We start from the raw sequence: 23,611 nt of genomic DNA, 5'->3' as shown, positions 1-23,611 counted from the left end.
TATGTTCACCCTTTCTACTTAAGACCACTGGTCTACTTAAGACCACAAAAAAACTTGGTTTTTTTAATTGTATGTTTTTTGTTACTTGTTTTCTGTCACTCTGTATGTTCTGCTTTTTCAAATAGTGGTAGATTCTCATGTTCTGGTATATTGCACCATGTCTGTGTTGTTTTATTCTTCTCTGCTGTCCTCTTCAAACTCACCCTGTGTGTGTCTTTCTGAACTGCAGTCCCAGAAGGGCGAATTGCCTTCTCTGTGGTGATATGGCCGCTGTAGCCTACGCCCTGGTGTCTCCAAGGGTGGGGTTGAAATTGGGGAGAGGAAAGGCACTTTGGTGCTTGGGTCTCTTTGTGACACCGTACTGAATGGATTTATTATGCAATCTTCTCGCCATCAAGGCGACGTGTGGTCTCACAATGGAACAAGAGCTAACATAATCCAGATATTTTCTCAAAGCAAGTTTAATACCAGGCCAAAAGAGGGGGGAGGAAAGGAGGATTAAAAAAAAGGAAAAAAAATTCACACTTACTTACTGCATGAGATTAACAGTTACTGTAGTAAATGTTAAATAACAGCTAACAGCTGTGTTGAGGTAGAGGGCTTGACTAGATGGAGCAGTTTTTTGTCGTTTTAAAAGAATTTTGACTGAACAGAGCTGTCGAGGGCACATAACTAGACATTGAGTCACAGTGCATCCATCTGCAGCGCATTACATCCTTTTAGCATTTTCTATACAGTGACTGTCGAACATTAAAAAGAAAGTGAACCATCGGTTGTGTTGCAGGGAAGGGAGAGTGAAACGTGTGTTGACTTTTGAAGACCTAACTAAGAGAAGGGTGTAAGAGGCTGAAGTGGGAAGGGAAGAAATTGTGTTTTGAGTGTGGATGTTTCTCTGTTCCTCTTGTTCTTTGTCTAATGAACCTCCATCAATGTGAGCCTGCATCAGTCACGTGGGGCTCAAGATCTGCACAAACGACTGCGGAGGCAGCGGGGGTGGAAGTTACCGTATGACATGGCATGTTTATCAGCTGCTTGATAAACCAAAGCAGCTGAGATCTTCTTGTCCTTACCTGTCCTGATCTACTGTTTTTTCACCTGGATTTTTAATTTTTGTTTGTTTGCTTGATTTTTAAAGAACCACCAACATGCTCCCCTCAGCAGTTCACCTGTTTCACAGGTGAGATTGACTGCATCCCGGTGGCCTGGCGCTGTGATGGTTTCACTGAATGTGAAGACCACAGTGACGAAAAGAACTGCCCAGTGTGTTCAGACACCCAGTTCCAGTGTGAAAGTGGACAGTGCATAGACAGTGCCCTCCGGTGCAATGGAGAAGCAAATTGCCAGGACAACTCAGATGAGAAGAACTGTGAAGGTACATGGGATCTTTCGGAGTGTGATGAAAATAAAGCTGTCATGCGCGGGGACACTATGATAGATCCCAAAGTCATCGCTGAGTAGGCTTTGGAAGGATCTGAGGTTCTGCTAGTTTTTAAACTGATCTATTGAATGGGAAGTTATTTCTCAGCTCCATACTTTTGTTTCTCCACCTGTGAGATAGAAATAAGTTTGATCTCCTGCACAGTGATTTAAGCTCTGTTTGTGAAAAGTACTGTTACAAAGATAATATGTTTTTAAGCTTTAGAAAGTTGGTAACTAGGAGTGAATTACAAAGTGGAGCAAAACCTTGTCATAGTTTTTTGTGTGCTGTGTACCACGTAAAGGTCTTGGGATTGTTTATTTTATAATACCTGAAAAAAAAAATGAAGTTAAGCTTTTGTGAGTAAGTGGGAGTGAGAGACAGATGAGATTTCTGGAGACCTCTTGTTCCTGTAGAGCAGAGCGAAAGAGAATATTTAAGCCATTATTACAGATGGAAGTACTGTTGCCAACACAATGAGAATTAGGTTCTCTTAATTTTGGAAAGGACAGATTGCGCTGATGGAATCTGAACTACTCCACCACTATACAACGCGAAACATGAGCAAACTCGCCCTTTCCCCACTGCGCAAGTAGTGAGGAGTTGTAGGGACAACCTGTAAGCTTGAAAGGGTGCATCTTCTCTACATCCTTTCAGTACATTTTCCTTCTTTGAAGAGACTAAGGGTCTTTGAAACAAGGCAGAATTTCTTTCCAAAAGATGTGCTCCAGCTCAAAAAAAACCATACAGACCAATGCTGAAATTCCTGTGTGATGAAAGGTGGCTGTTACCAGATGAAATGCCGACATCTGAAAATACATTGTGCATGTTAGCTTCCCAGTTACCATCCAGTGGCTGGAGATATCAGCGGCCCTGTTACTCAGAGCATTCACGTTGATTACAGATCAGAAAAGCCTTTAGTTTAACTTCTTAATTCCACTGAAGTCAGAAAGAATTTCTGGATTTATGAGAAACAGGAGGCAAAAATATGTGTAAACAACAGCAGCCAGCACCTTGCCTGCAGCACCTTTTTTCCCAAAGTGATAGTTTATTTTTTTAGTATGCTGGCAAAGCTCCAGTTTTATCTTCTGTCTTTCATTTCGGTTTAAAAACATAATGTCAAGTGAAATATATTGTCTCATGATCAAGGAGTTTTCTGGTTTACAGGAAGAGCACAAGGGCATTGAGAAACCACATTTGTCTGTCTTAAACAATTTTATCATCATGGTTTGATAGATTTATTTTAATAACTTAATTCTTCTCTCTTATAATACAGTAAATGCTTAGAGTTGGAGATTCTTACAGCAATTTTGCAATAACTTATCCCAGGCACTTACCCTGGGACATGGGATAAGTACCTGTGTTCTCAGTGGCTGTCTGCTTCTGAGTTAGTCAAGGTAACTTTACCTTGTAGTGTCCCTATTGTAAACAGGCAGTAAGGACCGGGTGCGATATCCTAACAGAACACTGAATCACTTTTTATGCCTGATTAGCATGAGGGATTTTGTGTGCCACTGGCTATTTTAAGAAATGAAGCTATCAGCAGGCTTAGCTCTCCCAGGATGCTCCTGATTGTGTGCTTTGGTGTCTTGTTTTCTTAATAATTTTAAAGAGTAGAAGCCTTTGATACTGACTCTTCTTGTGTGGGGGCTTCTCTTTCCAGTGCTTTGTTTAACCGACCAATTCCGCTGTGCCAGTGGGCAGTGCATCGGGAAAAGCAAGAAATGTGATCACAACTTGGACTGCAACGACAGCTCAGATGAGCAAGGATGCTGTAAGTGTGAAACCTGAGACCAGAGCCACGACTGCAGTATCCAAAACTTGTTTCTTACCTTCTCTATGAGTTAGATCTTACTCTGCCAACCAGACTGAATTAATTGTTCCCAAAATGAATGCTTCTGTTCCTAACTGCTGTCATGCAATTAATGCACAACATGGTGAAATAGGAATAACAAAAATAACTAGTATTCTGAATGTCCTGGTTTGAGGCAGAAGTAGTCTCTGAGGCAGAGCAGGCTAGTAATATTTCCACTTACCTTTTTAAACTTTTAAAAGAAATATAAGGTTTGGTTTACTATAATCTGTTAGTATGCTGAGTTGGTGCAGTGTTTAAAAAAAAAATAATCTTTCTAGCAGCATGAGGCTTTTATATATAACTGCTCTGCTTCATGGTTTTCTCATCCAGAGAATTATTAGCAGGTGCTTTTAGAACCAGAGGCGCACTCTGTTTATAGAGTAAACCTTCTAAAAATTCCTTTTTATCTTGAAGAGATGTAATTCTGAGCTTGATTTATGATTTGTAACATGTGATATCCCCTACCTTGAAATCTCCCGGGCTCTGCAAGAAAACCACTGCCTTTAAAATTCCAACTTAAAAGTTCATTTTCACTGTTGGTGCTTTAAAAGAAATTGTAAATAGGTACCTCTCTTCTTGTGTTAGAGATCCACGTATGGCAGTTGACACACACACAACTTGAAAATGCAAAGCCAGAGTTGGACCCTTGATCTTGTAAAGGGGTAATAGGAGATGTTCTGTCATGCTACCAAGTTGTTAGTGACATTATCACAGACATGTGTAGTTATCTTTATTATAGTTTATATATTTTGCTGTTTTGTAGCAGCGGATGGAAAATTAGCCTACCCAGAGTAGGATTGCAGTTGTCACTGTCCCTCTTCAAGTATGATCAGAAGTCTGTTTACTTATCTCTGTAGACTGTGACAAGCTGGTTAAAGTGTGGGTTTGGTGTTCAGGGAGAAGAAAATGTGTTGAGGAAAAGACTTTCAGTAATGGATAAGATGTAAAACACCAACTAGAACAGGAAAATACTTTAAAGTCTGCTTTTCTTGTCAAATTCATGAAGCACAGGCAGGGGGTTGTCAGTTATTCCCAGAAATGTCATTGCTTAGAATTGGTGTTGTAGGGAACGCCACTCATTTTGACTGTTGAATAATCATTCCGGGTAGATTCCTCACAACGATGGCACCTCTGAAGCTGATGTGTAGCTGTATCTGTAACCATCAGTGTGGGTCAGATGTGGAGTACGTTAGATAGTTTAATACATAGCAGCAAACCCAAAATTCATCATTGGTGCATCAATTCTACTGTTCAGCACAATTGAAGGTTACACAGTTGAGAAAAGGGAGTGCCAGTCTGTTACACTGAGTGACAACCCAGGTGCTTATGTGATGAGGTGCAACATGAAAAGTAGTTGTCATTATCTTTAATGACAAAAAAAAAAGCATAACTGGAGTCCCGAGCACAGTGCCATCTGGAGTCATGGCTGCAGGTCTTGTTCATCAAGTTCAAAGGATAGCCCGGCCTGTCAGCATGAAGCAAGATCAGGACGTGGTTCATCAGCCGCCCTGCACATGCATGTGCTGTTCACTTCCTGTCATTTATGATTCAGAAACCTCTCTGCGTGTCTGGAGGTCATCTTGTGCACAAGTAGCCCTTATGGACGCTCTGAGTCTTTGAACAGACCTGTTCCAGTGCCTGTCTGTTCCTCCCATATATTAATTTGAAAGCTGTTGTCTCTCTACAGAAGAGAAGGCTTTTATTTTTTCCTGTGTGGTAAGATGTCAGGAAAACTGATGCTGGTATGTGAAGCAGTTGGATTAATTTACACGGTACGATTTTCCTTTTTCTTTTTAGACACAACGGAGGAGCCTGCGCCACAGCCCAACAACACAATAGGCTCCATCATTGGTGTGATCCTTACAGTTTTTGTGGTTGGAGCGATGTACTTCATCTGCCAGAGGGTGTTGTGCCCACGCATGAAGGGAGATGGGGAAACAATGACCAATGATTACGTGGTGCACGGACCAGCCTCTGTACCTCTTGGTTATGTGCCTCACCCAAGCTCTCTGTCAGGTTCTCTCCCTGGTGAGTAAATGGTGTGATCCTTGTCCTGCTCTTTGTCACCATGTAGTTGTAGCTGAGGATACTGTGCATGTATGCACAGGAGATGTCTGTTCCAGATGCATAGTTGTTGGAAGCCAGGACTGTCAAGGCTTCTCGCCATCCTTCTTTATAATAATGAACTGATACTCTACCTATGCTATTCACAAGCATTTAGATATTTTGCGGAACCATAAGCTCAAATAGATATGCATACCGTGGTAGTTCTCTTCTTTTGCTACTAAAGAAGCCTCTTTTTGGGCTATTAAAGCATGAGCAAGGTGTCATGACAGTACAGGCGTACAGGGTTACATTCATGGGACTTTAAACATTATGTAATTATTCGTTAGATGTGTAGACCAGGTTTTTATGCTTGTGAAACTTCTTATAAAGTCTGCGGTGACCGGCAATAACTGGTCTTGTTTCATGATGAAGTTCCCAACACCAATCCAAGCCCGTGATGCTACTTCTGTTTAAAAAGTAAGACTTAACCGCAATGCTGCACTTCATTTATATGCATTGCTTCTGTATATATTGATTAAATATGTACTGTAACTCGTGGCTTTGGATCCATCAGGTTCCAGTCAGAACATAGAGGTTCTGTGAGGCTGTTACAGGGTTAAAATAATGCACCAAATTTCTTTGCTTTCTGTAATAACCTGCTTTCATAAAGAGAGTCTTTGAGCAGAATTTTCACCATTATTTCGAGCACAGTGGCATACCTCTCCGTTTCCCACTTGGCCTCTCTGCCAGTGTGCTTCAGTCCAGTAGCAAAAGCTCACTTAACAGTGTGGAAATGAAAGAACACAAACCCTCTCTTCTGTTGCACAAATTTCAGTTGCTCAGTTGAGGTGGTCACAGTCAGTTTCACGTTTTATTCTGAGGCATAGAAATAGTGCCTGAATGCCTGTTCTCTCAAGTCTTTTCCAGCCATTTGAGTGAAAGAAATCTGTTTCTGTTCATGCAGCTCTAGTGTAGCCCAGTGCCAAGTCCTGCAGTTGAGTAGCAGTTACACAAAACCAACATGTCTATTTCCTGACAGTCTTCATTACAATTGTCCATCAAGGAGCACTGAATTTGCTGTTAACACCAAGAAGATTAATTTTGGTTTTAGGAGTTGTGCTTATACTGCCTTTATCCTCTAGATTATGTTTTTAAACTTTCTTTTCTCTCTTTGATTCGAAGAATTGAATATTGACATACATCTTTGTTCTTCAGGGATGTCTCGAGGTAAATCTGTGATCAGCTCCCTCAGCATTATGGGAGGGAGCAGTGGGCCACCCTATGACAGGGCCCATGTCACAGGAGCCTCTTCCAGTAGTTCTTCAAGTACCAAAGGCACTTACTTTCCTCCAGTAAGTCATTCTATTATTCATAGACCTTTAATAACTTTCAGGGAAGTGTCAGTGTTTTTCTGAGGATAATTAATTGACAGATGAATGTTTTCTTTTAAATTTCTAGCCTAATATACTAGTTTGAATATGGAGTAAGTGATTTTGAAAGGGAAAGGAGAGGAGATTGTCTTTTTCTAAAACAGTATAGGAATTTTCAGTTAATTTTAAGAAGTCGTGAGAGAGCTCAGTGCCAGGAAAAGAAGTTAGGTTGAATGCCAGGGTGGATGAAAAAATCCTTATAAAAAAATCCCTTCGTCAGAGCGATCTCCTTTCATTATACTCTGCCATGTGCCTCTGGAGGTAAAACCATGGTTGCTTCTCTATAGACCTTTCAAGGAATTAAAATGAAGTTTTGTATCATGTGTCTTGTGAATGACAGATAAATAAACAAACAAGCATCTTGCAACTCCATAGCATTCCTCTAGTCACAAACAGGTAGTGTGCTGCGCTAGATGCTATATAAAAGTTGGTACCAGCCCTAGAGGGCTCCCTGTCTCTTTACTTGAAGCATCAGTGGTTGTTGGTTTAGATATTTTTATATAAAGTCCACCAAGCCACTGTCAAAGTGTTAAAAAGTTACATGCTCGGTCAGTGCAGGCTGAAATCTTCAACTGTCTGTTTTCACTTCTGAGAATCAACCCATCATGTTATATCTTTAAATTAATCAAAATACTGTTTGTGCAGCAAGAGCATGCCAGTATAGGGAAGAAACGCTTGTCTTGGACAGCACGCTGCAAGTATTATTAACAGCATAATACTTGGGGACTACAGCTAGCAGGAGCAGACATCTGCCAGTTTGCCTAGGGCGGTGGTATCCCTAGTGACAATCTAGTATTGAACAGCTAGCTTCAACTTTACTTTTTAGCACCGGGTATGTCAAAATAGCAACAGCAGTCAGCGTTTTTTGAGAAGAGCTTAGTAATGGCTTCTATGGGAATGGTAAAAAGAGGCATTACCAATGTCTGTTAAAGAACTGCGGAATAAACAGAAGAAAAATCCTGTTTGTTGGGAGGGGCTATGCATGTAGTTCTTAATTTAAGGTTCCTATTAAACAGTGCTAAAAAGAAAATTTGTAAACTGATGTTTTCTTGAGTTTCCTTAGTTTGCTTTATTTTTTTTAAACTGGCTTTTTTCTTTTTTTTTCCCCTTAGATTTTGAACCCACCACCATCACCAGCTACTGAACGTTCACATTATACCATGGAATTCGGTTATTCTTCAAACAGCCCATCCACTCATAGATCCTACAGGTAATTACTATTACAATAGCTGCCGTCAGGATCAAAGCAGTTAGTGGAGAAAATGCAGAATAAAGACAGCCTCTGCTCCATCAGAATTGCAATCAAAGGCCCTAATTCTGCAAGCACTAAAAGAGGTGCTTAAATGGGTTCACATGTATCGTGTCACCAAAGCGTGCATATAAGTGCAGCACTGTTCGAGGTAAATCGTACGCTAAGTGGGTTAGTGGTACACCTCTTGGGTATTTTGCTTTAGGGGGAATGATGACACTCATCACGAAATTAGCTAAATGCCAAAAGAAACCTGGTACCGTGATAACTTTGAGCCAAAAATACTTACCCTGGAGTGAATCCTGCCTTTTTTTTAGGCTTCTGTAATAAATAACATGTTATGTAATTATCAGAAATGATAGGCAAACACCATGCAGAGGCTAGTAGTTCAGAAGTAACATTAATATTATGGCCTAGACAAAGCACAGAAATTCTAGTTAGACATATTAAGGGTTAATACCTGAAAAAGGTTGCTAACTTTTGCGTATTTTCTGTGACTAATATTTATGGGCATGCAAGCTTTATTTCTGTTTACTTGAATGTACCTTTCTTACCTTCCCTGTAAGATGCTAGAGTTCATTATTATTTTATAACTAGTTACCAAAAATGAAGAATGAGCCACGTACTACCCAAGGGTGTAAAGGTTCCCCTCCCAAATCGCTAGCAGATCTGGTCAATGAGAAGAGCGCGCTGTATTTGTCTACTGAAAGAAATGCCTCCCTAACACAGAGCCTTTGGGGGCTTTTGGATAATGAGGTCTCTGGGGCTGAAAAGACATCTCTTCTCCATTAGCAGAAAATATGGCCTCTGTTGTGCAGAAGGTCAGACCAGATGTTTATAATGATCCCTTGCAGCCATATGAAAAATCTTTTAAAATGATGAGTAATTTTCTAATGAAAGAAACCCAAATTTTGGCACTGGCATGAATCATGCTGATTGCTGGTTAGCTGTTGTGACTTTTAGTATCATAAACGGTATTAGGGATGTAGTGTAGGGTTGAATGTTTTCTGAATACTCCCTCACCCAAAAATAAACCCTGGCCTTGCTGCTTCTGATCTTCCCATCTTTCCTAACATTCTGACTTGAATATAGAGGAGCTGCATCCCCACCTGCCCCCAACAACTGACTGTGATGCTGGTGGTTGTAGCTGCCAAGCACCTCCCTTTCTAATTCGTTTTCTGTAAACTATCTTGGGCTCATTCTAAAAGACGTTTTGTGGTAGCAGCCTTCGGGAATTCCATCCCAGTTACTGCTCTGTGGAGTGGTTCTCCTGACTGCTATGAATGTGCCAGGCGATTTTCAGTCTCCCTGTCTAGGCTTGGAAGTTGGTATCCATAAATTGCGTAATGGAAACAGAATGTCTTCTCTATATAATTGCAACACAGCTATTTCTGCCCCCCACCCCGTGCCCTTCCTGCCCCACTGTCTTAAGAGCAACTTTTTCTACCTTAAGTAAGCCCTTAGGGAGCTTGTTGTCCCTAGATACCAAATAATTAGCAACCCTTTCACTAGTTGCTATAATTTGGCTGATGCTGTAGTGCAGAGGTGGGCTTTCTGCAGGGCAGTTAGCAAGTTTGAGGTGTAAGAGAGAAAAGCGTAACGCTGATATATCTGCTGCAGAGAGGTTGACCCGCTCCCTGTTTCCACCTTGGCTTATCCGTCACTCGCTTGTTTGCGGGTGCATCGCTCGAAATGCACCGTCTTTCTATATGCCGACGTTTTTTCCATAAATCTCCCCACTGCAGCTACAGGCCTTACAGCTACCGACATTTTGCACCTCCCACGACGCCCTGCAGCACGGATGTCTGTGACAGTGACTATGCCCCCAGCCGAAGGGTCACGGCAGCGACAGCCAAGGGCTATACCAGTGACTTGAACTATGATTCAGAGCCCGTCCCCCCGCCGCCTACTCCACGCAGCCAGTACCTGTCAGCGGAGGAGAACTACGAAAGCTGCCCGCCTTCCCCGTACACGGAGCGGAGCTACTCGCACCATCTCTACCCGCCGCCGCCGTCCCCCTGCACGGACTCCTCATGAGGGGTAGCCCCCCCGCCCCCTTATCTGCCTCCGCCGTGAAAGTGTAAATACAAAGTGTTCTACTGGGGATGGGGGGAGGGAGCTCTTGGCGAAGGATGAGGTAGGACAGTGTACAGTTAAATGTTATTAAATGGGGTGGAGGAATACTGAAGATATTTGTACAGAAATTAAAAAAAAAAAAGGATATTTATATATTTTCTTAAACAGCAACTGCTGCTTGTGCCATAAGAAGAAAAATTTTTGTATAAAAGAACCCAGACATTTGTACAAAAAGTTTTTATTTTTGCAAACGGAACACAAAAACATGCCTTAATCCAGTGAAGTGACTGAGCACATAAGGAAATGGAAGGACCGGGATGTGTTACTTGTCCAGCGAGGTGAGGTGTGGGGTTTGTCAATACCAAAAATGTTTAAAGTAATTAATAATAAAGAAGTCCGTCTTAGAGCAGCATACCATAGATACTTGGAAGTAGCCAAATAACCTCTATGTTAACTACGGAGGGCCAGCAACTAAAGTTAAACTTGAAAATGCAGTCAGGACAGATATTAACCTTACACAAAGGGCTTTGTTTTCTACAGGAATACAGCAATCATAGCAGTGAATCCAGAAAAATAATCACATGCTTTTTTAAATTAATACACCTCTGTTTTTTCCTTAATGCATTTACCAAACTAGAGCATTTAGAGCTCTCTCCTTTCTTCTGGAATGTCGATGATTTTTGTTGGGAACATTTTAAAGTTAGCTTTTTTCCTCCTTTTTAGCTTTTCCTGTCTCTTCTGCATCCTTTCTTCCTGCCCATGTCACTTTAAATCATGGTATCCTTATTTAAAGTACTGCTAGAACTGGGCTGCTGTAACTTCTCTTTTTTTCTCCTAATTAGCCTTGTCATGCAGTGATTATCATGCTATACATTACCTTCTTCATTTTGCCAACACAGTAGGATTCTGTTTTGTACCAGGTCAGTACGATTTTCACGTAATTGACAAGGGTAATATGCATATACCTGAATGATTTTTAGTCCCTTAAAAAAGAAAACCTTATTTTGACCTAGTGCCCACAAAATGTCAAATATTTTTATACCACATATAATATAGACAGCATATTTATAAACTATAAATTTAACCGTGGATTGTTAGTTTTACTGTAAATTAATAATATATCCTTGCAGTACTTTCAGTGTATATTGATATCACAGTATACAAATCTTATATATATAAATATATATATTATTTTTTCCTAGTAAGGAAGCATTTAATTTTCAGTGGAGCAACTGTCCATAAAAAAAAAAAAAAATGTTTTGATCATTGGAAGAGATTCCCGTGCTGTATTAACTGCTCATGATTTCTTTGTGTAAAGCCAGTTTTGCTCAGTATGATTTTGACATACCTCCTCTTTTGCATGGTGTGAGTTTAATACTTTAGTATTAACCGCTGTGAATGTCAAATTTTAAGATACTCTTAACCAAACCATTTTATATTCGCATCTCTATTTTTGTATATTATCATATTTAGCCCCTTCTCCCGTCAGCCTCATCATGGTGATTTTGACAGGGGGAGTATATAATCAAGTGAAAACATTATTTATGTAGGTTGAGGGGCGGCCTAGGATATTATTAACTCCTCTGACTCCAGTGCAGTATTTGAGTTTGCTTTGACTGTAGTGGAGCTCACAGTATACCTGATCTTACATGGCGTTATGCATTTGCACCTTCTGTTGACATCAAATCCACTGAAGGTGCTCGATGCCTTCAAAGAATGGTTCTCTGACTCTTCTCTATCAAAACAAAGGAACTGAGGAGCTTCTGCCTCCTAGCCTTTGGGCATAGTATGGGTGTAACAACTCTTCAGAGGTGCCGTTGGAGTTTTATTGTTTTCTGTTGCTTGTTTCCCATCCAGTTTCAACTAAAAGAGAAATAATCTGAAAATGTGGCATGGGGTTTAATTCATGCTGTTGACAGAATTAGTGACAAGTAATTCTTGCTAGTGCTGCCGCTCATCTGGAGTACTAGAGCCTCATTTGGTTTCAGCTCCAAGGAAAACTGTGGCATTGGGATTCCAGCGGTAATAAAGGGTCTTTATAGTGGTCCAAGATACCTGAGGAAACTTTAAAAAGCCTTGGTGGTCTCCAGGCTATTGCAGTTGATCTCTGGATCTGGCATACTAAGTTTTTTTGCCCAGCTTCATTCTAGGTATCTAGGAATCATGGTAGCTGTTCTTCTGGCTCTTCCTTGCTGATGAAGAAGCTTGTTTGTGTTCTCCAGCAGGATGGATGTTGAGGAGGGTATTGTGAACTATAAGGGAACTCGAAACCATTTATATGAAGGGGGGAGGGTGGGTGTGTCGGGGCGGGGGGTGTTGAGGCTGGCACGCCGATGAGAATTAGAAACTTCTCTGTTGTTTACATTTTTTCATGTGCAGCATTCCGTGTGGGGTTCACATGTGGAAACTTGCACTAATGAACTCAGAAGAATATTGCATTGTTGTATCTCAGTCCAAGTGCTTGTACTGCGATGGCAATGGTCTCTTCTTGCAAAATACTTTTTTCAGTGTGCCAATTTCTGTTTGAAAAACTCTAAGGTGGTTGAGCTTAAGGAGTGGTATCCTCTTTCTAGTGCGGTTGGACTGCCTCACTGAGGCTTCCTCTTGGAGGGGACTTCCTGCAGGTAAATTTGTAAGTGTGTTAATGACAGCGAGGGTTCTTTAGAAGAAAAACGTTCTCTGCACATGGATTGTGCTGCCTGTCTTCTTGTGCTAGTTTACGTCCATGCATAACTCAAGTCAATGGGATGGACATGTCATTCGGTGTAGAATTTGATCAAGTCTTTTGATACATACATTTCAGTTTGTGTATCAGACATTCGGAGTGATCTGTCTCTGAGAGGTTCACATGAAGAGGGGGAAAGCAGATAGACTATGTTTTTCCACTGAAGATGACCAGCATAGAGAGCAGGTTGTTTCTCATCTGGGCTAACCAAAGAATTTATTTAGTGGGAAGCTGTGATCTGCCTTTGCAAGTACATGTATTTTCCCAGTAAATCCGGAGTAAAATTTTGAAAGAGTTGATGATCTGTGAAGTTCCTCTTGGGCAGATCTCCAAATTACAAAAGCATTGATGCAGCTTGCACACCTGACACGTTCACGGTGGATACACCATAGACTGACTGAGCACTGAGACTGAACGATTTCTCTCTGTTCTTCTCTGCCACTGAGCCAGTTGTGATTCATATTCCTTCCTTCCCTCAGCGAGGATCATCCTTTCTCCTGCTTCTCAAATTGACTGAGATGTTTGGACTGTCGATAACACACACATGTCAATTCAGGAGATCGTTAAAGTGGGTTTGTAGCATTAGCGTGGAAGTGGTCTCATTGATGTCAATGAAACTTCTCCTTGCCTTTTAAGCTGAGCACAAATGTCCTTATCTTACAGCATCAGGTATGTACGCAGTGAGGCATTAACACAAGTACTTGTTGTGCACCTTGTCCTCTGTGTAGACACCTGGGGAGTGTTCATAGCTGTCTGCCTGGTGATGCTCACTCAGGAAAGGAACAGTCCTTTGTAGTTTAAAAAAAAACAACAAAACAAACCAAAAAAGGACATTATAGCATAATTTGTTGAAAACTAATCTTTGCACGTTCGACAGGAGCTTAGCATGTTTAAATGGCAACGTTAACAAGACCTAATCTTGCCTTTTAAAATTACACCTGCCGTGTCATACTGCATACATTTCCTACCTTCCTAAGGAGCACTCCTCATTTCTCCACTGATTTTGGATACCAAGATATTTATTTGAAAAGAACTTAAAACGATAAATGCAACCATGTACATAGCATTTGCATTTGAAATAAAGAATGGTTTCCATGAATATAAATTCATGCAACCTGTGCATATACATTAAATGAGATACTTGCAGTCATGCACAACATGCGAATGAGCCGGTTGATATCAAAGGATTCATTTTGCTATGAGTTGTAACTTTCAGTATTGTAAATTCCAAATTACTGCCCTAGCCTTTTCCCCCCACGTGCATGTACAAGTATATGTATGCAGGTATCTTCGATAATGTGAATTTACCCAAAGCTAGTGACTTTCGTGCATGCAGATTCACATACCCCCATTGACAGCTTCAGCCTCCCTGCCTTTGAGTGCTAATGCCTGGATGCTGTTCTGCTGTCTCATGCAAGCTGGCCTTCTTTTGACCAGGTTGTAGGACAGGCAGCAGAATACTTCCTACTTTAAACCTGAGTAATTAATGCTCTGTCATACCAGACAGGAGAGGAAGCACGTCCATTTTGCAGATGAGTAAAACTTCTGTCTTCTGTAGGTACATAAAAATCAATCTGTTGTAGTCCTCGCATAGTTATGAAGACAATTGCACCCAAACTGCTTGACACGGCAGGTGCTAAAAGCCACAGCAAGTGAAGGTGTGTGCAAAAAATATCCTTATTTATTGCTCTAATGGGCTTTGGTGGTGTTATGGTCTCCAGTTGTGCATTGCTTCTCCATTTATTATAGCCCACTCTCTAGAAATGGCTTGATTGGTGAGTCTTAAACACAGATTCACTTGTTTTACTTTAAAGCAGTTAAACCCGTGCTAAGATGAAAAAAAAGCCAGTCTTGAATATTGAGTATTCCCATTCCTTATTGCTTGGCAAATCTCCTCGAATTAATTGATTGCCAGCATTCTGGGGGGAACTGCTTGAACTACAGAATTCCCTGGTCATGCATGCCGTTGAATCAAATGCCTTCTTCAAAATATCTCTTAAGAAGTAATCAATCAATTCTTTTTCCTGATGTTTTTGCCTTGAGTGTGTTTGTGGCACAATACTGTTACGGACAGAATCTGCTTTTGAACGTGTACTGTGCATGTAGCAGATTATTTATTATTTCTGCAACAAAAAAATAGCTGGTTCATGGGGTGCAAAAATAATTTGAACATTGTTATTCAGAAGTTACTTTCTTAGCCGTAAGATTTTTTTAATTGCATTTTCATGGGGTTATGGCTTGAAAGTTAACCTTTAACTTAATTAGCAGGTGACAGATACACCTTGAAAATAAGTTAGGAATAACCTGGTAGCTTGTAAATGGCTGCAAAACATTCAATTTCTTTCTAAAAGAAGTCAAATATGATACGGTAGTGATCCAAAGTGGGCAATTTTCTTTCCTTTCCACCTTTAAAAAGGGCAGCTCAGTGGATGATGCCAGCGTAGCGTTTCTTTAGGGACTGGGTGATCCACTCCACAACTGTGCAGGGCAGGGTAGGTAAACCGTCCATATTCGATTTGGGCCAGATACTGTCTTAGTCGCACACAGCGTGATTGTTACGATGAAACTATTGGAGAGCAGTCTTGTTCCCCTCTTTTAAATGAACAAGGAGCGGCTTTGAAGTCCTGATTAAAATGGCTGTAGCCTTAAGCCAGGCAGTTTAAGAGTCAGCGAGGGGAAAATGAAAGTGTCTTTTTCTTTTAAAGAGGATACCACCAGGCTTAAGCTGAACTAGCCTTGTTTGCAAGTGAAGGATCTGGTGCTGCTTTCAGATTTTTAATCTTGTTTTTGTTTTTTGTTTTGTTTGTTCTTTTTTGTAAGCTTTAATCACTGTTTGTCATTGTCTTAAAGCCAGCTGGTGTCTCTTGTTCATCAACTTTTGGTACGATGGTGCTTTGCAAGGATGTATTTATATTATAATGACCAACATTTGGTCAGCCCTATTCACTTATTCACTAACTTTTTTTTTTTTTTTTTGTAAAATAAAGTGCTTTACTTGTAAGGTGTATATAAACCTTGTACAAAAATCCTTTCCAATTATTACTATAAACTGAGTTGTAACAAATGAAATGTTGATTTTTATAATAAAACTAAGAGTGAAAAAGGAGAGGTACTCTTCACTTTATTTCAGCATCTGGAGGACAGGTAATTAAAGTTAAAAGTCCATGTGTGTCTTTGCTCTCCATAAAAGCCAGAATGTGCTCAGTTTTCCGATGCTGTAGGCAGGTTCTGCAAACCCTGACGCATTTGCCTGAAACACGCAGCTGACTTCAAGCACTTCTGTTGATTTCTGTTATTCTGCAACGCAACTGGATACGTTTTAAAGTTAGAAGTCTCCATTATTGATCATTTACATTGGTTTACAGAGTAATACAAACCAGACAATTTTACCAAATAAATCCTTCTCAGACTAGAGATGCCTGGTTGGTTATTTTGGAGACTACTGATCTTTAAATCTGTACTGAAATGTTCACAGAGAGAGAAGTGTTTAACTTTAAAATGTAAAAAAAATTCCCCAGCCCCTTATTGTTTTAACAGGTTCCGTTGTAACAGATAGAAAACAGTTCTGAATTTATAAGCTCAGCACAGGAATTCCTGCCCCACTTGCATACACTGGTTGTGGGGGAAAAAAAAAATACGGCTTTGTATTAGTGTGGATCTGGCTACACTAAGATTAAGATTCTTTTACAGCTTGTTTTTCTACACAGAGGCATGGACAAGCCACGTATCACTGCCCATATCAGTAAAACAGGGCCTACGTTTATCAGTCTCACAAGATGTAAAAATAAATGGTACTCGCTCTGAGCTAGTGTGCCATGCTTATTTCAAGGTGCTATATTTATTCTACCTTGCAAAATGGGCCATTAGTCTGGAGCTGCTGGCTGCTGTGTTTTTCTCTAAAAAATGCCAATTTTGAATTGCTGCTGGGCTACAGAAGGCTCACCAGCTTTTTTTTTCTTTATTTTTTTTTTTTGGGTAAATGACGGTTGCTGCCTTTCTACAGAGTCTGTGCAGTCGTAATTCATGTTGCTTTGGATTCCCTGAATCTTGGTCTCTCCTAGATCCAGCTGGTAAGCATCAGGGTGCATCTCAAATGCAGTTCTTGAAGGTACACACCGGAGAGCCGGTATGGACGGACACCACAAAGAGCAGGATCAGCCCTATCGATGAGCCACTTGAGTTAAATCTTGAAAAAAAACAAAACCAAAACCAATAGCCTTTAGAGGGAGAGCACGTAGCCCAGGAAACAGAAGTTTTGTTTTAGCTGCAGCTCCACCATGTGTCTTACCTGTGCCAGTTACCAAGGCCTCCAGAGATGGCAGAGCTGCTGAAATCGCGTTTACCAGGCGCCAAGGGGCAGCAGGCATAGTAAAGGACAATGGGGTATTTTCCATCATTTAAAAAAAAAAAATATAATATTCCCTGCCCGTCTGAGAAAAGAACACTTGGAAGTCTGAAAAGAATTGACATCCTTTGCGTGATTCTGTGTCTTTCCTTGCGCACGTGAACAGAGGTGGCTGCGAGCGCTGGAATCCTGCGATTCATTTTGTCCTAGAGGAGGGACAAAACGCACTGCATTGTTGTTTTGATAGTGGGGAGAACCCTTCGTTAAGAGCATACAAACAAGATTTTTTTTTTTTTTTTTTTTTTTTTGATGCACCAGTATTGTCAGCGCTTCCCTAAGAAGGTGAGAACACAAAATCACATGCTTATTCCTGGAGGGGAACTGCTGAACGTGTTTAACTTGTTTCCACGGAGGAGATTTTGAACCTAGCTGAGAAACCTTTGCATGGGAATCAAGGCACATTTGGTAGAGCCGCCTACTGAAAAGCAGGCACCAGACAAGGGTGAGGTTTCACCTTGTATTGAACCTGCCGTGTGGAGCAGCTATTCCTGCATCCCACTTCCTGGTGCATCGGGTTGGGAACATAAGATACCCGTTGGTGGGCTTAGTGCCTCTTTTAAAAGTAAAACAATAACAACAAAAAAATCCTTTCTCCTGTAGAAACTGCATGTCTGGGTAAATAAGCTTTACCTTGCCCTTGGTCACCACAAGATCTATGGTGGCAGCTAATGCAAACCCCCTGTTCGTAGGAGAGATCGGGAGCTGCCGGCCCTCTCCTGCTTGCACCCTCTGTTGCATAAAGAGCAACAGTGTTCAGTAGGAAAGGTCTGACCCTTGGGTCTCCTGGCTTGGTGTGGCACAGCAGTGATCTCACCCCAGCTTTGCTTTCACAGCAAGATACCTTTTTCAGGAGTTTAAGGGCAATGCTCTGCAGAAACGATGACGTTTGGTTCTCTGAGGACACATAAAGAATAGCGTTTGGGTCTGAGGAGATGAAAGGATTTGATGTGGTGTTTTCTGTTTGGCAGTGTAGCCAAAATTCTTATCCCTATATCCTTGCCAAGAAACCAGTAACCACCTTAACCTGCAGAGCAGCTGGCTGGAGAGGAATGACTAAGTGACTGAGTGGCCTGGCACCAAGCTTCCCCTGCATGGGGAACACGTTTCAAACCACTGATGTTCCCTGCTGGTGGTTTGATGAATTAAAGAGCTACAGGCACCTCTTATGGCTACTGGGGTGCCGGGAGCCCGTGGTGAGGCATCCGACATCCTGGGAGGAAAGCCCAGGAGCTTTTACCTGCAGCTCAGGTGCTGTAAGAGCTGCTCCCAGTTTCCTGGGCCAGTTGCCCGTGCAGGGAAAGAGTAGTAGGAAAATGTTGTCAATCAGAGATGGGCAGAGAGGACCAATGCGGTTGGAAGGACCGTGGGGAGAGAGGAGAGGTGTAGTGTTTGTGTGCCAGGCCCCTCGTTCCTCTCCAAGGATGCACATTGAGGGGTATTAGGAAATTAGAGCGTAAAAAAAGATGAATAAAGGATGCAGGGCATGTGGTAGGAAGGGTCCTGGAAGTGTGTGGCAATAAGAAGAAAGGATAATGTTAGAGGTGGCTCTCTGAAGTCGCTCAGGAACACAGCGATTGCTCCTCAGCATTGCCCTAAGAACAACGTGCCTGGTTGGCGTGGCAGGGACCCCAGAGGGAATAACCTGGTAAGGGTGGAGAAAAGGAACAGGTTGGGCAGCTCAGGGTGAGGAGCCAGAGGAGTCTGATTGAAAAGCAGAGAGTCCTGTGTTCTCTGCACCCCATCTGTGCTAGCAATGAAATAACCATTAAGGGCCCTGACTCCTGTGGGGCCAGACAAGATCAGTTGAGGACGGAGCAGAGGAGCCAATTTATGAGAGGCCTCTCCTACCCATCCCGTACATAAACACCCCTCTTTCCACGCCCATATCTCAGTACGGGGTGGGGAGAAGGGACATGCTGAAGAAGCCAAGAGCATTCCCTTGCTCTGATCACCTTCCAGCTTTTTCCCAGATTGGTTCCCCTTTAAAATAAACAAACCAGAAACCAGTCAAACCTTCTTAAGTAACATCAGTCCTCTAGCTCTATCATAATGTGTGAAATCCACCTGCTCTTTGCACTAAGTGGCTGTGAGGTGTTTTATGTAGCTGCTTTCTGCCTGATGTCACTTGCAGAAAACCAGAGTCACGGGATGCTTTGGGTCACAAGGGGCCTTAAAGATCATCTAGTCCGACCACCCTGCCATGGGCAGGGACGCACAGCATAACGAATGGCAAGGTACGGATGAGGTGAGGCTGGGAAAGGGTCACATCGATAAGTTGTTCCAGCTGAGAATGTCTTTTCATTGTCTGCAACTGGGGTTTATTTGGGTGATGCGGCAACCATGCGAATGGGATAAGGACAGTGGTGAAAGCCAAGGCTGGGCATTGGTCTGAGCACAGAGCCTGAGGTGGCAGAATGAAGTGCTCATACTCTGGGCACTGGGGGGGGAAAAACATGGGAATAAAGAGGGGAAAGGAGAGTCATCGGCTGTGTAGCAGAAGGTCGGAGAGGAAAATGCCAGGGCTGCCCAGGTCCGGCACTGGATAAAGCCTTGCAGAGAGCCAGTGTGAGACACTTGCTGATTTGGTGACCTTGGAGACATGCTCAGCTTCTCCCTGCCTCCATTTGGCCTTCAAAGCGGGAGGAGAAAACACCCTGGAAGCAAAGAGGCTTTTCTGAAGCCAAGCCAGAGAAACCCCCGTGCCACTGGCAGGTGAGGCAGCAGGGAAAGGCATCGCTTCGCGACTGAGGGAGCCGGTGATGATAATGTGGTGAGATAAGCTGCTTTCTGCTCGGGCCTTCCTTGATTTGGCTCACAAGAAGCCAGCCGCCCCGCTTTTGTCCCTAAGAGCGGAGCAGCAGCACAGAAATCAGCATCGTGGCTTGATGGGGCGGAAAACGTGTCTGCGCTGGGCGCTTCGTGGGACCGTAAAGGCTTCCTGGTGGGGGTAATCCCTCTTGTGCACTGCCCTGATGGCAGGTTTTCGGCGGCAAGGCGCTATTGTGCTGGCAAGAGTCGTCATTCGCCAGGGTTTGGGGCCGGCCGGAGGGCAGCCGGTGAGCTGGAGGAGGAGGTGGCGATCGGGGCGATGCATATGGGGAATCGGCTCAGAGCCTCTCGCTTGTGAAAAAGCGTTGTAAAATCCTCCTGTGAGCTGCGCCTGTGGACGGCCTCTTTCCTGTCTTGCACCTCCCCTGGCTCTCGTTACGTGGGGTGCCCTAATGAAAACCAGACCTCGGTCTCCAAGGGCACGTAACGAGCTTTTGTGCCTCGTTCCTTAGCGCAGGCCGCCGTTGTCCTCGCTGTGAAATCGCATTTGGCCGCTGTGGAAATGAGCGTGGTGTTGCGGACACGCCGACTTGACTTCAGGTGGGAAGCGAGCAGCAGGTGAGTCCTGCGGATCAAAGATCCCGATTTTAGGCAAATATGCACAGCGCTGAAAAGCCAAGGAAGAAGAGATCAGAAAATGACCCCTACTGTGGACAGGAGGAAGGTTTGTAAATGAATTTTGTATTAAAATGGCTCATGAGGCAATAGACGTTTTAAAAATAACCCCATCCATCGGTATATTATTCCTAATTTTATGTTTTTCAGGCATGCTCTGTTTGCTGGAGACAGGGTGATTCCTCCCTCGACGCCGCTTTCTTCTTTCCACCCTGAGAATGTTTTGAGAACCCCTGTGGCTGCAGCGTTGCTGTGCTTATGTGGGCTGTTGTGCTGAAGCACAGCTGTTAGGGATGAATTACTTGATGGAAGAAAACCACTTTCAGATGCCTCTAATAAAAAGTTGTTCCACCAGCAGCACTAATAACAAAGGCTGACTTTTTTAAAGAATGTACTTCTCTCTCCTGTCCTTCCAGTGTGCTGACCATACGTCCTCTCCACGCTGTTTCTGCATTGCATCTGCCTCCCCAAAACCACCCCCCCAGCTCCCTGCCCCATCCCTCTTGGCCTTGGCCACTCAAAAGGCAGCGCATCCAGTACTGGGCTGAAGCGGGAGTTGAAGGAGGCTGGAGCTGAGGAACGTGGTCAACCACACGTGGTGGATGAGGAACCAAGGTCCACTTGTCCCCCTTTGGGGCAGGTGGGCTCTGGCGTTTGCGCATGTGAGGAGCAAGGTGGGAGGTGGTCAGGGGGGAGACAGGCGCAGATGCTCCCTCCGGGAGAGAGGAGCCGGGGGGCTGGTGAGGCACATGGGAAGAGGAGCACACGTGTGATGGGTTGTTCGATGGTTTGCCGATGGAGCAGGAAACCCAGAACCGCTTCTCTGCAGGCATTCCCACATCCCCACGTCCTGGGGTTTCCTCAACAGCTGGGGAAAAGGGCTGACATCAGTTAAACTAGAGTAATTGAGCCACTGGCATCCCTCTTTCTCCTCAGAAGAGAAAAAAAATGTTCAGAAATCAAAAGTTAGACAGCAGTATGGGCTTGTCATAAAGCCAGAATCCAAGGGAAAATTTTTTGGTGAACGGTACCAGGTAGGGAAGAGTTGCTCTTGGTTTTCCCAGGTCTTTGTAGAAAGCGTAGGTCAGTCTCTCAGTCCAGGGACATGGGAATAGGTGGGAAAGAGAGAGATGTTTTTTCTGCTGCTTTAGGATACTTGTCTCCTTCTACCACACGCGTGTTTTTCTCTCTTCTCATCTGATGTTTGAATCATCCTTCAGCTTTAGATAGCTCCAGAAGGAGGGGACCAAGAAGACAGACAGGAGACGTAATCCTTATGCCCCTGTTGTTCATTTCCTTGAGTTAATTTTATGTTAGTAATAAAACCCATCTCTTTCCATGACTGTAAAAGGCAACAGGCAAGGCACCTGTAGAGCTAAGAGGGCTTGGCGATTCAGATTCATCGTTTACTGCAGGATTTCTCCAACATTTGTTTCCAATTTACCTGGCATTTGTCTTGCCGTTGTGCACGATGAGCTGCTGTTGCTGTAAGCAGGGACTTGGTGGATTTGGTCTCCTGACTCCAGTGTGCCGCTGGGAGCCAACTCTAAGTCATCAAAAAGATTGTTTCAGAGAAGGCTTTGGGTTGAGTTTTGATTTTGTTTTTGGCAAGATGCTCGTCTTTATTGCATAGCTGCGTGAGATACACTTCGTATTTGAAATGATCCCTGGCCAGTCCGATTCCTGTATTATTTTGTGACATGGAAGACTTGGGGGGGAAATAAAAACGCACTGCAAGCAAGGATCATATTAAATATGAAGATCCCTCCCTTCTGCCCAAAAGCTTTGCTACTTGTAAGTCTAAAAGTCCTTAGAAAGAATTGAATTTCACATGCAGCACCAAAAGTAAGAATCTACTCCTCTCCCTCTATCTGTTACTGTTGCATTGCAACTGTGGTGTTGGTTTTCTATTTAATGATTTCTACATCTGTTCCTTCCAGACAGAATAGGTTCGGTGATCTGATGTACCTCTTACTCTTTCTGAGTTTTTAATATTTTTTTATATATATATATATAAAAGAAAATATATTATTATATACCTAGAAGAGCTCAGTACCTTATTTGTAATTACAGCTGCCTCCACTTGTTTTCATTGCAACTTTTTCAGGAAAAAACACAAATACTGGATTTTGGGGGGTTTGTGTATTTTATTTTAGTATGTGCACAAAGAAGGTGACAGCCCATCCTTCTTGGGAGCAACTGCAGCAAAATACTCAACGTTGTAATAGCTGTGAGAGAGTCAACCTTCACCCGTCCTTGGGCTGCTAGAAAGAAGGACCCAGAGGCCAGAAGGTAATTAACCAACTTACTTTTGAGCTGAGATGCTTCATAATGTCCGTACCGAAGCCTCATGACTGAACTGCAAACTCACATGCATAGTATTCAAAGCAAATGGTTGCTGTGGTGGTTTTAAACTTGCTTTGCTTGAGTGACTATCTGTAGGTAAAATAATACGATACTTTCCAACCCTTTCTTTGAAAAATATTAGTAGCAGCAGGGCAAGCAGGCCATTTAATGCTGGTAATTGCAGTGTTTTGCAGGTTTCCCTTCTCCTCTGCCCTGTATGAGAGACCGTGGTGTACATATCATAGAATCACAGAATGGTTCGGGTTGGAAGGGACCTTAAAGATCATCTAGTTCCAACCCCCTGCCATGGGCAGGGACACCTCCCACTAGACCAGGCTGCTCAAAGCCCCATCCAGCCTGGCCTTGAACACTTCCAGGGACGGGGCATCAACAACTTCCCTGGGCAACCTGTGCCAGTGTCTCACCACCCTCAGGGTAAAGAATTTCTTCCTAATATCTAATCTAGATCTCCTTTCTTTTAGTTTGAAACTGTTACCCCTTGCCCTATCATTACACTCCCTGATAAAGAGTCCCTCCCCATCCTTCCTGTAGGCCCCCTTTAGGTACTGGAAGGCCACTACAAGGTCTCCTTGGAGCCTCCTCTTCTCCAGGCTGAAC

The 23,611-nt window shown here is 42.9% G+C and overlaps 1 protein-coding gene across 2 annotated transcripts in view; it reads left to right on the top strand.

The window, feature by feature from the left end:
• LRP6 (LDL receptor related protein 6) overlaps nt 1-15,901 on the top strand; it is a 129,926-nt gene extending 114,025 nt beyond the window's left edge. The window contains exons 18-23 of one of the 2 annotated variants that reach the window (XM_054198657.1): nt 1,178-1,372; nt 3,081-3,191; nt 5,070-5,300; nt 6,534-6,670; nt 7,861-7,958; nt 9,743-15,901. In XM_054198657.1, coding sequence (XP_054054632.1) covers nt 1,178-1,372; nt 3,081-3,191; nt 5,070-5,300; nt 6,534-6,670; nt 7,861-7,958; nt 9,743-10,034 — 1,064 coding nt within the window. In that variant the 3' untranslated portion in view covers nt 10,035-15,901. Of the gene's footprint in view, nt 1-1,135; nt 1,373-3,080; nt 3,192-5,069; nt 5,301-6,533; nt 6,671-7,860; nt 7,959-9,742 lie in introns of both variants that reach the window. The other variant, XM_054198648.1, reaches the window with a different exon arrangement.
• Nucleotides 15,902-23,611: the final 7,710 nt, after the last annotated feature.

This window comes from Rissa tridactyla, chromosome 1, assembly GCF_028500815.1.
Source record: "Rissa tridactyla isolate bRisTri1 chromosome 1, bRisTri1.patW.cur.20221130, whole genome shotgun sequence".
Lineage (NCBI taxonomy): Eukaryota > Metazoa > Chordata > Aves > Charadriiformes > Laridae > Rissa > Rissa tridactyla.
Note: the sequence above shows the minus strand (reverse complement) of the source record. Positions and strands in the feature narration are given on the sequence as shown.